Source organism: Tinamus guttatus, unplaced genomic scaffold (genome assembly GCF_059628265.1).
Source record: "Tinamus guttatus ecotype Peru unplaced genomic scaffold, ASM5962826v1 Tinamus_guttatus_pri_ptg000526l, whole genome shotgun sequence".
Lineage (NCBI taxonomy): Eukaryota > Metazoa > Chordata > Aves > Tinamiformes > Tinamidae > Tinamus > Tinamus guttatus.
In genome coordinates this window covers 327,932-339,234 of record NW_028289060.1, presented here as the reverse complement: position 1 = coordinate 339,234, position 11,303 = coordinate 327,932, and the positions used below count along the sequence as shown (strand labels likewise).

At 50.4% G+C, this 11,303-nt stretch overlaps 1 protein-coding gene across 1 annotated transcript; it reads right to left on the bottom strand.

Annotated features, from left to right (window-relative positions):
• Window positions 1–9,075: 9,075 nt before the first annotated feature.
• Window positions 9,076–10,005, bottom strand: LOC148592761 (olfactory receptor 14A16-like). Its single transcript, XM_088533895.1, has one exon. It carries the CDS (start codon window positions 10,003–10,005, stop codon window positions 9,076–9,078), a length of 930 nt encoding a protein of 309 aa, XP_088390021.1.
• Between the last annotated feature and the right edge of the window lie 1,298 nt (window positions 10,006–11,303).

The window sequence follows — 11,303 nt, the reverse complement described above, 5'->3', positions numbered from 1 at the left end:
AAAGTTCGTGTTAAATCCTGACAATCATTTGGCTGTTACCCTGTGGTGTCTTGCAGGCTGCCACCTGCCCTCCAGAAAGCCTCTGCTGTCTCATGGCCTATCTGTGGTATCTCAGTGACCCATGGGGAACCTATGGAAATACTGGTAGTATGGAAGTGATGGTGGGAGGCTGTAAATGGGCAGCAGAAAAGGGTCTTGTGTGTTGTTTGCTAGAAGGGGAGTGTGGAGACCTCCCTCAGGTGCATGTAAAAAGGGTGAGAAGGTCCGAGATGGGCACTCTGAAACCAGACTCTGCTCTCAGCAGGGCCTGCTCTCTTTTTAGAGCAACATCATCCTCTAGCTAGAGAGGCATGACCCTCAGAGATCTGGGAATGAGACAGATAGATAAGAAAACTTCATTAATTTGTTTATTTTCATTTTCAGTCGCTGTCTGTTTTTCCCTTAGTGAGTCCCCCATATGTATGGGGAGGAAATGTCCAACAGCAGCTCCCTCAAAGAATTCCTGCTCCTGCCATTCGCAGACACGCGGGAGCTGCTGCTCTTGCACTTCTCGCTCTTCCTGGCCATCTACCTGGCTGCCCTCCTGGCCAACGGCCTCATCATCACAGCCGTAGCCTGCGACCACCGCCTCCACACCCCCATGTACTTCTTCCTCCTCAACCTCTCCCTCCTCGACCTGGGCTCCATCTCCACGACTGTCCCCAAATCCATGCACAATTCTCTGTGGAACATGAGGGCCATTTCATACTTTGAATGTGCTGGGCAGGTCTTTTTCTTCCTTTTCTTCATATCAGCAGAGTATTTTCTCCTCACTGTCATGGCCTATGACCGCTACGTTGCCATCTGCAGACCCCTGCACTATGGGACCCTCCTGGGCAGCAGAGCTTGTGTCAGAATGGCAGCAGCTGCCTGGGCCAGTGGCTTTCTCTATGCTCTCCTGCACACCGGGAACACATTTTCCCTACCCCTCTGCTACGGCAATGTGGTGGAGCAGTTCTTCTGTGAGATCCCCCAGATCCTCAAGCTCTCCTGTTCAGATTTCTACCTCAGGGAAGCTGGGATTATTGTGGGTAGTATCGGTTTAATCTTTGGCTGTTTCGTTTTCATTGTGGTGTCCTACGTGCAGGTCTTGGCTGCTGTGCTGAGGATACCGTCAAAACAGGGCCGGCACAAAGCCTTTTCCACGTGTCTCCCGCACCTGGCCGTGGTCTCTCTGTTTCTCAGCACAGGTGCATTTGCCTACCTGAAGCCTCCCTCCATCTCCTCCCCATCTCTGGATCTGGTGCTGGCTGTTCTGTACTCGGTGGTGCCTCCAGCACTGAACCCCCTCATCTACAGCATGAGGAACAAGGAGCTCAAGGATGCCATTAGGAAAGTGATTTCATGGACCTTTTTAAGCAGTGGTAATTTTTCCACATCTCTCCACAAATGACTCTTTCTTCATCCCGTAACTGGATTGAGCATTGTTTCTTCATGTTATTTTTATTATGGCTTTTATTAGTGATAATATTTGTTATTGTGTTCCTACACAACTACTTGTATTCATTCCCCTTTTTACGGTATCTGCTCTGTCTTACCTGATACCCTCAATTGTGTTGAATGCTGGACAAGGACTGACTCCCTATCCGTATCTCTGTAATAAAGTAATTTCTATCAATACAGTGTGTGAAAGCTGGGCTTTTCCTCCAAAGCTGGTGTCAAGAATAGGCCCAAGGACTTGCACCCCTCAAGGGCCTGCTGCACAGGATTCTCCATGGGTTCAGCAACACAGAGCTCAGAATCATGTAATGATCTTTCAGAGACCAAGGGCTGGTTTGAGAATTCACCTATCAGAGTCCAAGGATAGTGGACGCTGAATGGTCATGGATTTACACATGCACAGCTCTCCTACGTATTAAGGCACAGTGTCAGACGGCTGTTCTCATGGAGGGGAAGCTGGAGGTGTCAGGAGAGCACAGAGATCCTCCTGGGACAGCATATGCCTGGGATGGACTGTGAGTAGAGCCTCATAAAGGGAGAGGTCCTCAAAGATGGAGTTTCTTAGAGGTAAAGCACTGGGTATTCGCAGGCAAAAGAGCACTCTGCAGTCTCAGGAGAGGCAGTGAGGACTCATCTGTTAGGAAGAAGGGAGAACGGAAAGCCCTCTGGGTCACCATCTATCAAATACCCGGGGCAGGATGTATAGGCACAACTGGACACAACGAGCACCCTTGGAAATGCTCTGCAGTCCAGGTGCCCTGGACTGTGCAGTCATCTGCAGTCCCCTGGAGGGATTAGAGGTCGTGATACCCATTTGGTTGGGTCCGACTCCTACTCCTGGTCACAGGGGCAGTGAAATGTCACCCTTAGCCACTTTATTCTCCCCTCTCTCCCCTCCATATCCTTCCCAGCTCTGGATCTCTCTGTACTGGCCATTCAGTACTTAGTGGTGTCTCCAGCACTGAACCCCCTTGTCTACAGCATGAGGAACAAGGAGCTCAAGGAGGCACTGAGGAAACTTCCTCTATGGGTACAAGGTCAGTGCCAAAACCCGTCCTGTGTGCAGTCACTTGTCATTCCCATGTACTTGGCATGATACATGTGCTCTTCATTTATTTCTTTCTGAGTTTTTACTCTTACCTTCCTGATAAAATAATAATAAATAATTATTTAAAATACAGTACAACAGTACAGCAGGAACAAAAGCTGACTAGGGAAAATACAGGCCTGCTGCCAAATGGGCCAAGAGCCCTGGCGAGAGAAGACATAGAAAAGGCCATCTTTGCCTCAGGCTTTAGTGCTAAGAGTAACCCTCAGGAATCCTAGGCCCTGGAGACCATGGGGAAATGGAGAAAGGAAGACTTTCCCTTGCTGGAGGAGGATCTGAGTAGCGCTCACTTCAGCAAACTGGACACCCACAAAACCATGGGCTCTGAGGGACTCCCTTGTACTGTTCAGTGCCCACGGCTGACAGAGCTCCATGAACTGGAGAAATCGAGTCCCTCCAGTTACACTGCTTGTACCTCTGGCCCTTGGCAAGCGACCTTCACACATCACAGACTCTCTGAGCACCGCCTGATAGATGCAAAAAGGGGCTCACATTGGAATGCTGCATTTATGACACTGCATCTCGCACTGCTTTCATGCCTCCTGATGGTTAGCTTGCTTCCCTTTATCCCTTCTCTGTTTGTCACACTGCTCCATTGCATGTGTCACAATCACATCTCAAAGTGCACAAGTGGCAATTTCTTCTCTGGTGTTATTCCTGTGTTTCACACCTCAGACAACTTCATCTGCCACCTGCATGGTCAAAGTGACAACTGGGAATAGAAGAAGCTGAGCACAAGGAAGGACCTTGCTCTACCTTGCTTGGTCTTGTTACAGGCATTGCCTGGTTCAGGCTGGGCTGCTTTTTCTTGGAGAGCAGCAAGAGAAGAGGCATCTTTCCCTTCTTTTAAAAGTCATTAGGCAATAATTTGCATACTGCTTGTAATGCACCATTCTACGCAGGGCCATAAGGGCCAGGGGCTTGGGGCATGCAAAGGAGCATGATGAGAAAGAAGAGCACCAGCACAGCTCTGGGGCAGATGTGGTGACCGAAAGAACCAGACACCACTGGAAAGAATGGTCTTATTTCACTATTTATATTAAGGCAGTACGGAATGATACATTTAACAAAATAAGCTTATTACACACTGGTTTTAGTAACAGACAAAATAAGCAAGGTAATGCACCTAACCATTACTATACGAGAAAGAGAATAGTGACTAAAAGATACATCACCAATTGCCTAAATATGCCATCATATGTGATCATCATCCAGATCCGCAGTTGCTGGGGAGTCCCTGTTGTGGTGAGAATTTGGAGAACCTTCCCGGCAACTGGGAGGTCTTACGTGGTGCTTCCACCCGTGAGGTCTCCAAAATTGTGGCAAGAGTGTCCATCTTTTATAGAGACAAATCAGCAAATGATGATAACTTGCATTTTGTTTGTGAGCTGTGACATCTGATGTGGCCTACTTTCCCTATCATGTGGGATGCGGATCTGCTCAGAGCCCAGGCCTTGGGTGGGAGGGTTCCCTTCAAGGTCAAAAAGAGCCACACGAGAGCTTAAAAAGCTACAGTTTAATAAGTCTCCATGCAAGCTGGCATGAGCAATTCTACAGGGGAGTGTTGTGTACTGCAAAGGCAGTGCCGTATTCATCTCTACGTCAACCCTGACTCGGGCCTGTCGTTCGGGCCCTGGCACTTCAGTTCCTCACGTTCCACTCTGTCGTGACACACAAGGTTATATTCGTCCCCACATTGTGGGGCTGCCAAGAGATTTCCTTGGTAGTGGGAAGCAGCATGAAAGGAGGAAACAGGACAAAAATACAGCTTGGGAAGCTCAGATTGGGCAATAGGATGAAGAAATATCACTTGAAGGGTAGAGCAGTGGTGCTACAGGGCACCCAGAGCGAGTCTGTCACCACCCATGGCTTTGTGTTTCAAGAAACAGCCACTGAGGATGGAAAAGCTCTCAAGGAAGGGAAGGAGAACCTCTTGTGAGAACTTGCTGGGGAAGCAGATTGGGTGTCCATAGTCTGCAGGGACACAGGAGCAGGTCTAGGATGACCTGTGGTAGAGACGGCCAAGGGCGCTGCCGAGGCCCCAACAGAATGGAGGTCTTTATCCTCTTGACTATGGCTGTTGTATCTGTCACCGAGGCCTACCCCGAATCATCAGGACTTCTTTACCCCCTTTATCCTTCTGGGGACCCTGGGAGGTGTCGTGTGTTTGTCCTGCACTCAGCATTGCACACCCTTACCCAAACACTGATGACAGGGAGGATGTGGGCAACACATGGAGGAAAGGATCTCCCTTTCCAGGGTTTCTCTGCCTGTGCTTGGCTATGCTTGGCCAATGTGTGTTGATAAAACACATCAAGGGTGTATTCGGCATCAGAGCCACCTGAGTATTTCCTCTACCTAACTATTACCAATAATTATACTTTTCAGGTTTAATCAGCCCCTGGTTAGTTGTTGTAGTTAATGGCCTCACTGGGATCCATTAATGCTCTACAAAACTTTAGGGTTTCCTTCTGACTTTGACTTCTTCACTGATTTCTTCACTCTCCTTTCAATAGCTGCAATTCATGGACTCAGCTCCAAGTACTGCATGGAGCTCATTAAAAAGCAAAAAGCCCTGATAAACTAGGATTCTCCCTGCTATTTCCTTCAAGTGTCCATGGCTAATTGGAGACGTTTTGTTAAGTCCGGTTTTCGAATCGACAGAGAAAGAGGCAAACACCATCGATATTTTGTGCTTTTAATAATAGGAGAAAGATAATAAGTATTACCAGCTAGCTGGGGTCCGGGCTTTCCCACGCAAGGGTCACACCACGGACCCCGACTACTTCGGTCGTCCCTCTTTTATACCGTTTTCACCCCAAAAATGTTCCGCCCTCCCGTTTCTCTGTTCTACTTTCATGTTAATGTTATCTATATTTTATTGCTAACTAGGACATCTGGACAGGCAACCCCTCCATGCGGAACCTCCTGACTTGCCATTTCTCAGGAGTCGTCCTTGTAGATAGGCAACCCCTCCATGCAGAGCCATCTGTCATGCCATTTATCAAGAGTCCTTGCATTTTGAGACTAAGTATTGACTAGCTTATTAGTACACTCTACATTAACTATTTAATCCCTACAGTTTGGGGAGTGTAGCTGAAAGCTGAAGACAACAATCATATACAAATATTTCATCTTTTTAAAGTTTCCTATTATTCTTCTAAAGAATAGGTGATAGCACACCATCCAATTCATAGCCCTCCAGAGTGACTCCTAATGAAGGCAGCACATGTAGGAAAAGCCATGTCCCAGAGATCAGGCACCGTATGCACAATTTTCCTCCCCACCTCCCCAGCCCTGCCATTTCCCTCATCAGCCTCTCAGGAATTTAAATCGCTCATGTAGAAAGCCAGCCTTAGTCCACCTAAGTCTGCACTCAAGGTTATAGCTCACCCGCTCTAATTCTCACCTGCTTTAATTAGACAACTGGCTGCCAACAGGCACAGGGGGATCTTCTTTTAGTTACAAAGAGAAAAAAAAAAAAAAAAAGCAGGGTATAGTTTCATGGAAAATAATGACACTCTTTGAATGTATGCTAAGTCCATACAATCTGTACATATAGTAAGGACTTGGCTAATGGGGCAGACTGCAGAAAGACAGAGCAAGCTTTAACCTCCCTAAAGGGCAAACCAGCCGCTGGGTCTCTGAGTGAAAAGAGTATCAGGAGGGGTCACATTGCGTCCAGATAGAGCCCTAAAGGGGATGTTAGAAATTGTCACTTTAAACAGGACATGTGGGAATGGGAGACTTAGGTAGATGCACAGGAGACAGGGGAGAGAAGGGGCCAAGAACCCCAGCATGAAGAGCAGGGCTCACAGCATCACTGATGAGCTGCCACAGACTGAATAAAAGTCCTTCCTTTGGCAGTGATTTGGGAAGCCACATCTCTGACAGGATTCCAGGGAGATGGGGGTTCTCTTCTTTAAGATGGTCCCCAGTACTCTGCAGAGATGAGGAAGAGCACAAAGGGAGGTTGCAGGGATGTTCCCCAACTTCATCATCTGCAGAGCAGGGAGCTGGTCATCTCACAAACTGCTGATGGAGTCAAACGAGATGGGGACTGATGAGTGAGATGGGGACTGCTGGATCAACACCCGCAGCCTGGACCTCAGTTTTTGTTCCCAGGGATCCTGCTGCTCTCCAACAAGGCTCCCAGCTTCGGGAGCTCCTTCCCGAGGTGTCACATGGAAACTGTCACTGATAGGGCAGAAGGAGAGAATCCAGGGCAGGTTTCCCTGGCACTGGCTGCCCCTCTTCTCCCCCACACCGGGGTGGGCAGTGCTGGCTGAGCCCAACACAGCAGCTCACACAGCCCCCCAGGCCCCCACACCAGCACCCCCAGCACCCGCAGCCCCGAGCTGGGCTCCCCTCCCGCCCCAGCCCCGCACAGCCCCCAGCACAGCCAGGAGCCCCGCGGGGCCTCACAGCCAATGGCTGCGCTGGGCACGAGGAGGTCACTGCTGCCGCAGCCCCTGATAGGCCAGCTGCAGGGAGAGGGCGTGGCTGCTGCTTGGGAGGTCCCCGCTGCGGGCAGAGCTGATTGGGCAGCAGCAGGGCTGGCTCTGCCTGGTGACTGTGAGGTCACCGCTCCCGCAGCGCCTCATTGGGCAGCAGCCGGGCCCTGCGGGCCACAGGCAGCAGCAGGGATGTGGTGGGTTTGCACCTGTGAGGTCAGCTCCATGTGAGCAGCTGGGTTTGGGGTTTAGGCTTTAGGGTTGTGATCATTGGTGCAGAGCCTAGTTGGAGACCTGCAACTATTGGTATCGGGAGTCAGTCAAAGCCTGTTCAGTTTATTAATCAGTGACCTGAAGGGACAGAGTGCACCCTCAGCAAGTTTTCTGAGGATAGAAAAGTGGGAGGAATGGCTGATAGCCCAGAGGTCTGTGCAGGCTTTAAGAGGGACCTGGACAGCCTGGAGAGTTGAGGGTAGAGGAACATCATGAAGTTCAACATGGGCAAGTGCAGGGTCTTGCAGCTAGGGAGGAGTAACCCCATGCACCAGGACAGGACGGGGGTTGACCTGTTGGAGAGCAGCTCCACAAAAAGTGACCTGGGAATCGTGGTTGGCAACAAATTGAGCATGAGCCATCAGTGTGCCCTTGTGGCCACTGATACTGGTGGCTGAGGTCTGATGGTACTCAGAGTGCCCCCACAATATTGCAGTGGCAGGAGATGTCCTTGGGTGGCCACTAGCTCCACGCTGTGGTGTTTCACTGCGGGTGCAGGAATCGCCCTCCACTGCCCCTTCCCTGGGCCTCCTGGGTCCCCACTGCCTCTCTGGGGATTGCAGAGCCCTCCTTTCCCCATGTGCACCTGGGTTTAGTGCTCTACCTTCTGCTCCCTGCACTGTGAGTCATCCCTGTTTCGTTAAAGCTGCACTCAGTGCCCACTCCCAGGCAAACCCTGTGCCTGGAGATCCCCTGGGGGTTCTCTCATCAGCACAATCACGTGTGGGGCAGCCTGGCACAGGCAATGCAGAGACCATTGCCTATCTGCAGTGGTCACTGAGAGATGAACCCTAAATTGAGGCTAACAGGTCACCCTGGAATGCTGAGGTCATCCCCTGGATCTCATAGAGTTCTCGAGCAGAAGAGCAGGCCCATTTGTGATTACACACCCTTGAGCATATTTTTTGACTTTAGTTTCTAAAGAGAGGCCAGATTCACCACCATCATAGGGCAAATCCCCTTTTATTATGGAAATGTTATTCTGGAATCCAGCTGTGGCTTAAGGGAGCCCAAGGACTGGTCCTGCCTGTTCTTCCAGGGTACGAGGAAAAACAAGTCTATCTCTACCAGGTTATGAGATTTCCTGGGCCATATCTGCAGAATAAAGCGTGCAAGGACAGCACAGAAATGAGGAGGCCAACTCTAAATAGAGAAACTCCTGCTTCCCTCCTGGAATGTGTCTTCAGGAAAGATGAACTGCCGTGGGAAGGCTGCCTCTAGACTTCCCTTCAATTCACTCATGTTTAGGTTTGTGTGTTGGAGCTTTGCATGGAGCCATGGAAACCTGTGATGACACTTGGTTGCCATTTCTGTCATATGAGAGAGATTTGAAATCCCACTCTAACCATAGGCACGAGAGCTGAGATCTCCTAAACAACACTGGACCCCTGGTCTCAGCCCACCTGCCCTTGTCCCGCCATGACTCTGTACCCCAGAGGTCCCTTGGTGTCAGTGCTGGAAAAGACGCTGCAGAGGGAAACTCTCCTCCCTGCACTGGGCACATCCAAGGGAGCTCAAAGAAGCGGCTCAGAGAATCCCCCCTCTCTGCTAGTGAAGGGGGAAGCCTGGCTTCCTGCTTTGTCATGGTCTATGTTTAAGGGCTAAATGAGAGATTCCTGTGCAGATGTGACAAAAACTAGGTATCTTTATTTTATTATTTATTATTTTAAGATGGATGTAAAAGAGAAGTAAAAAAGAAAGAAATTGATAAAATACAGCCTCGGTGCTAGATATCCTGGTGAGTGAATGAAACAGTTGTTATCATTGACCTTGTACCCACTGGATGAGTTTCCTCAGTGCCTCCTTGAGCTCCTTGTTCCTCATGCTGTAGATGAGGGGATTCAGGGCTGGAGGCACCACAGAGTACAGAATGGACACAACCACATCTAGAAGTGGGGAGGAGATAGAGGGGGGCTTCAGGTAGGCAAACATTAATGTAATGACAAACAAGGAGACCACAGCCAGGTGCGGGAGGCACATGGAAAAGGCTTTGTGCTGGCCCTGCTCAGAGGGGATCCTCAGCACAGCTCTGAAGATCTGCACGTAGGACACCACAATGAAAACGAAACACCCAAAGCCTAAACAGGCACTAACCCCAATAATCCCAGCTTCCCTGAGATAGGAATCTGAGCAGGAGAGCTTGAGGATCTGGGGGATCTCACAGAAGAACTGCTCCACCACATTGCCTTGGCAGAGGGGTAGGGAAAATGTGTTCCCGGTGTGCAAGAAAGCATAGATAAAGCCACTGGCCCAGGCAGCTGCTGCCATTCTGACACAAGCTCTGCTGTCTATGAGGGTCCCATAGTGCAGGGGTCTGCAGATGGCAACATAGCGGTCATAGGCCATGATTGTGAGGAGATAAAACTCTCCTGCAAACAAGAAGAGGAAGAAAAATACCTGGGCAGCGCATCCCGAATAGGAAATGGCCCTGGTGTTCCACAGGGAATTGGCCATGGCTTTGGGAACATTCGTGGAGATGGAGCCCAGGTCGAGGAGGGAGAGGTTGAGGAGGAAGAAGTACATGGGGGTGTGGAGGTGGTGGTCGCAGGCTACGGCTGTGATGATGAGGCCGTTGGCCAGGAGGGCAGCCAGGTAGATGGCCAGGAAGAGTGAGAAGTGCAAGAGCTGCAGCTCCCGCATGTCTGAGAATGGCAGGAGGAGGAACTCGTTGAGGGAGCTACTGTTGGACATTAGCTCCCTCCAGTCATGTGGGAATCTCTAAAGAATAGAAGATATGGAGAAGTTAAGAGAATGTTTTGAACATAAAAACCCTGAAGTCATTCAGTTTTCTGACACCGTCCTCCATTACCTCTCTTTAGTAAGAGTATCTTAGTGCAGTTTATCTTGTTTATCTATTAGTCTTGTTCTCATCTGTCCTGTACTCATGTCTCCTTGAGCTAGAGGATCATCGTGTTCATTATGCTGCCCTCAAAGGAGACCAGGCTCTGCTGAGAACAGAACTGTGCAGTTTCAAAGTGCCCATCTCCAAATTTCTCACCGTTTCTCCACACACCTAAGGGAGGTCTCCACACTCCTGGCCAGAGACACACAGGGCTCATTTCAGCTGCTCATGGACAGCCTCCCACCACCACCTCCACACCCTCAGCATCTCGGCAGCTTCCTCACACATCGCTCAGGTATCACAGATAGGCCATGAGACAGCAGAACCTTTCTGGAGGGCAGGTGGCAGCCTGGCAGGACACCACAGAGAAACAGCCAAAGGAGCGTTAGCACTGAAGACGGGCTCTCCTTAAGGGAGAGTCAGCGCAATGCCTAGGCTCACAGGCTGCATTTCCAGGAGCTCCATAGGACAAAAGGTGGCTTGAGAAATCTCACTCCCATGCAGACCCCTCTGTTCCACAACTTGTAGCATCAGTGTCTGAACTGCAGCTGAAAACATCCAGCTGCAGAAAGCTGAGGGCAAGAACAGGAAAAGCATGGACGGGAGGGGAAACAAGGAGCAACACCATCAATGTGCTACCAAGGGAGGCAAGGAGAGGGACAGAGAGGCCTTCTGGAAAACTTTCACTTTACCGCTGGGTATGTCACCTCTCTGAGGGGGACGTCGCAGGGCAGTCCCTCTTAGCCCTTTGGTGGGGCGGCAGGCAATGACCTGTGGCAGGAGAGCTGCCCCTCTCCTCTGCTGCAGGTCTGGCTGCAGAGGAGGCGGCTCCTGCCCTGCACCTCCTGCCCCTTCCCTGCCCATCTCTGCTGCCTGCAGCTGTCCCTGCCACCAGCTCTTCCTCTATCCCAGTGTCCTGTCCCCGCCATTGCTCACAGATCCCATATCGTATCACCCTCTGTGTGCTCAGTTCTGCCCTACAGAAACCTCTGGGCCATGTCCAGGGGCAGCTCTGCAGCTGCAGATCCTAAGGAGTCAGTCACTTTAGGTCCTATGAGTCCACAAAGAGGATATGGATGCTACCTGTAGGCTAAGGTGGGCATGAAGCAGCTTGCTGAGTCTTCTCACAGACCTATTAATTTCTAGG

Excerpts from the sequence above, each read along its gene's own strand:
- LOC148592761 (XM_088533895.1), bottom strand. The coding sequence starts at position 10,005 with ATGTCCAACAGTAGCTCCCTCAACGAGTTCCTCCTCCTGCCATTCTCA.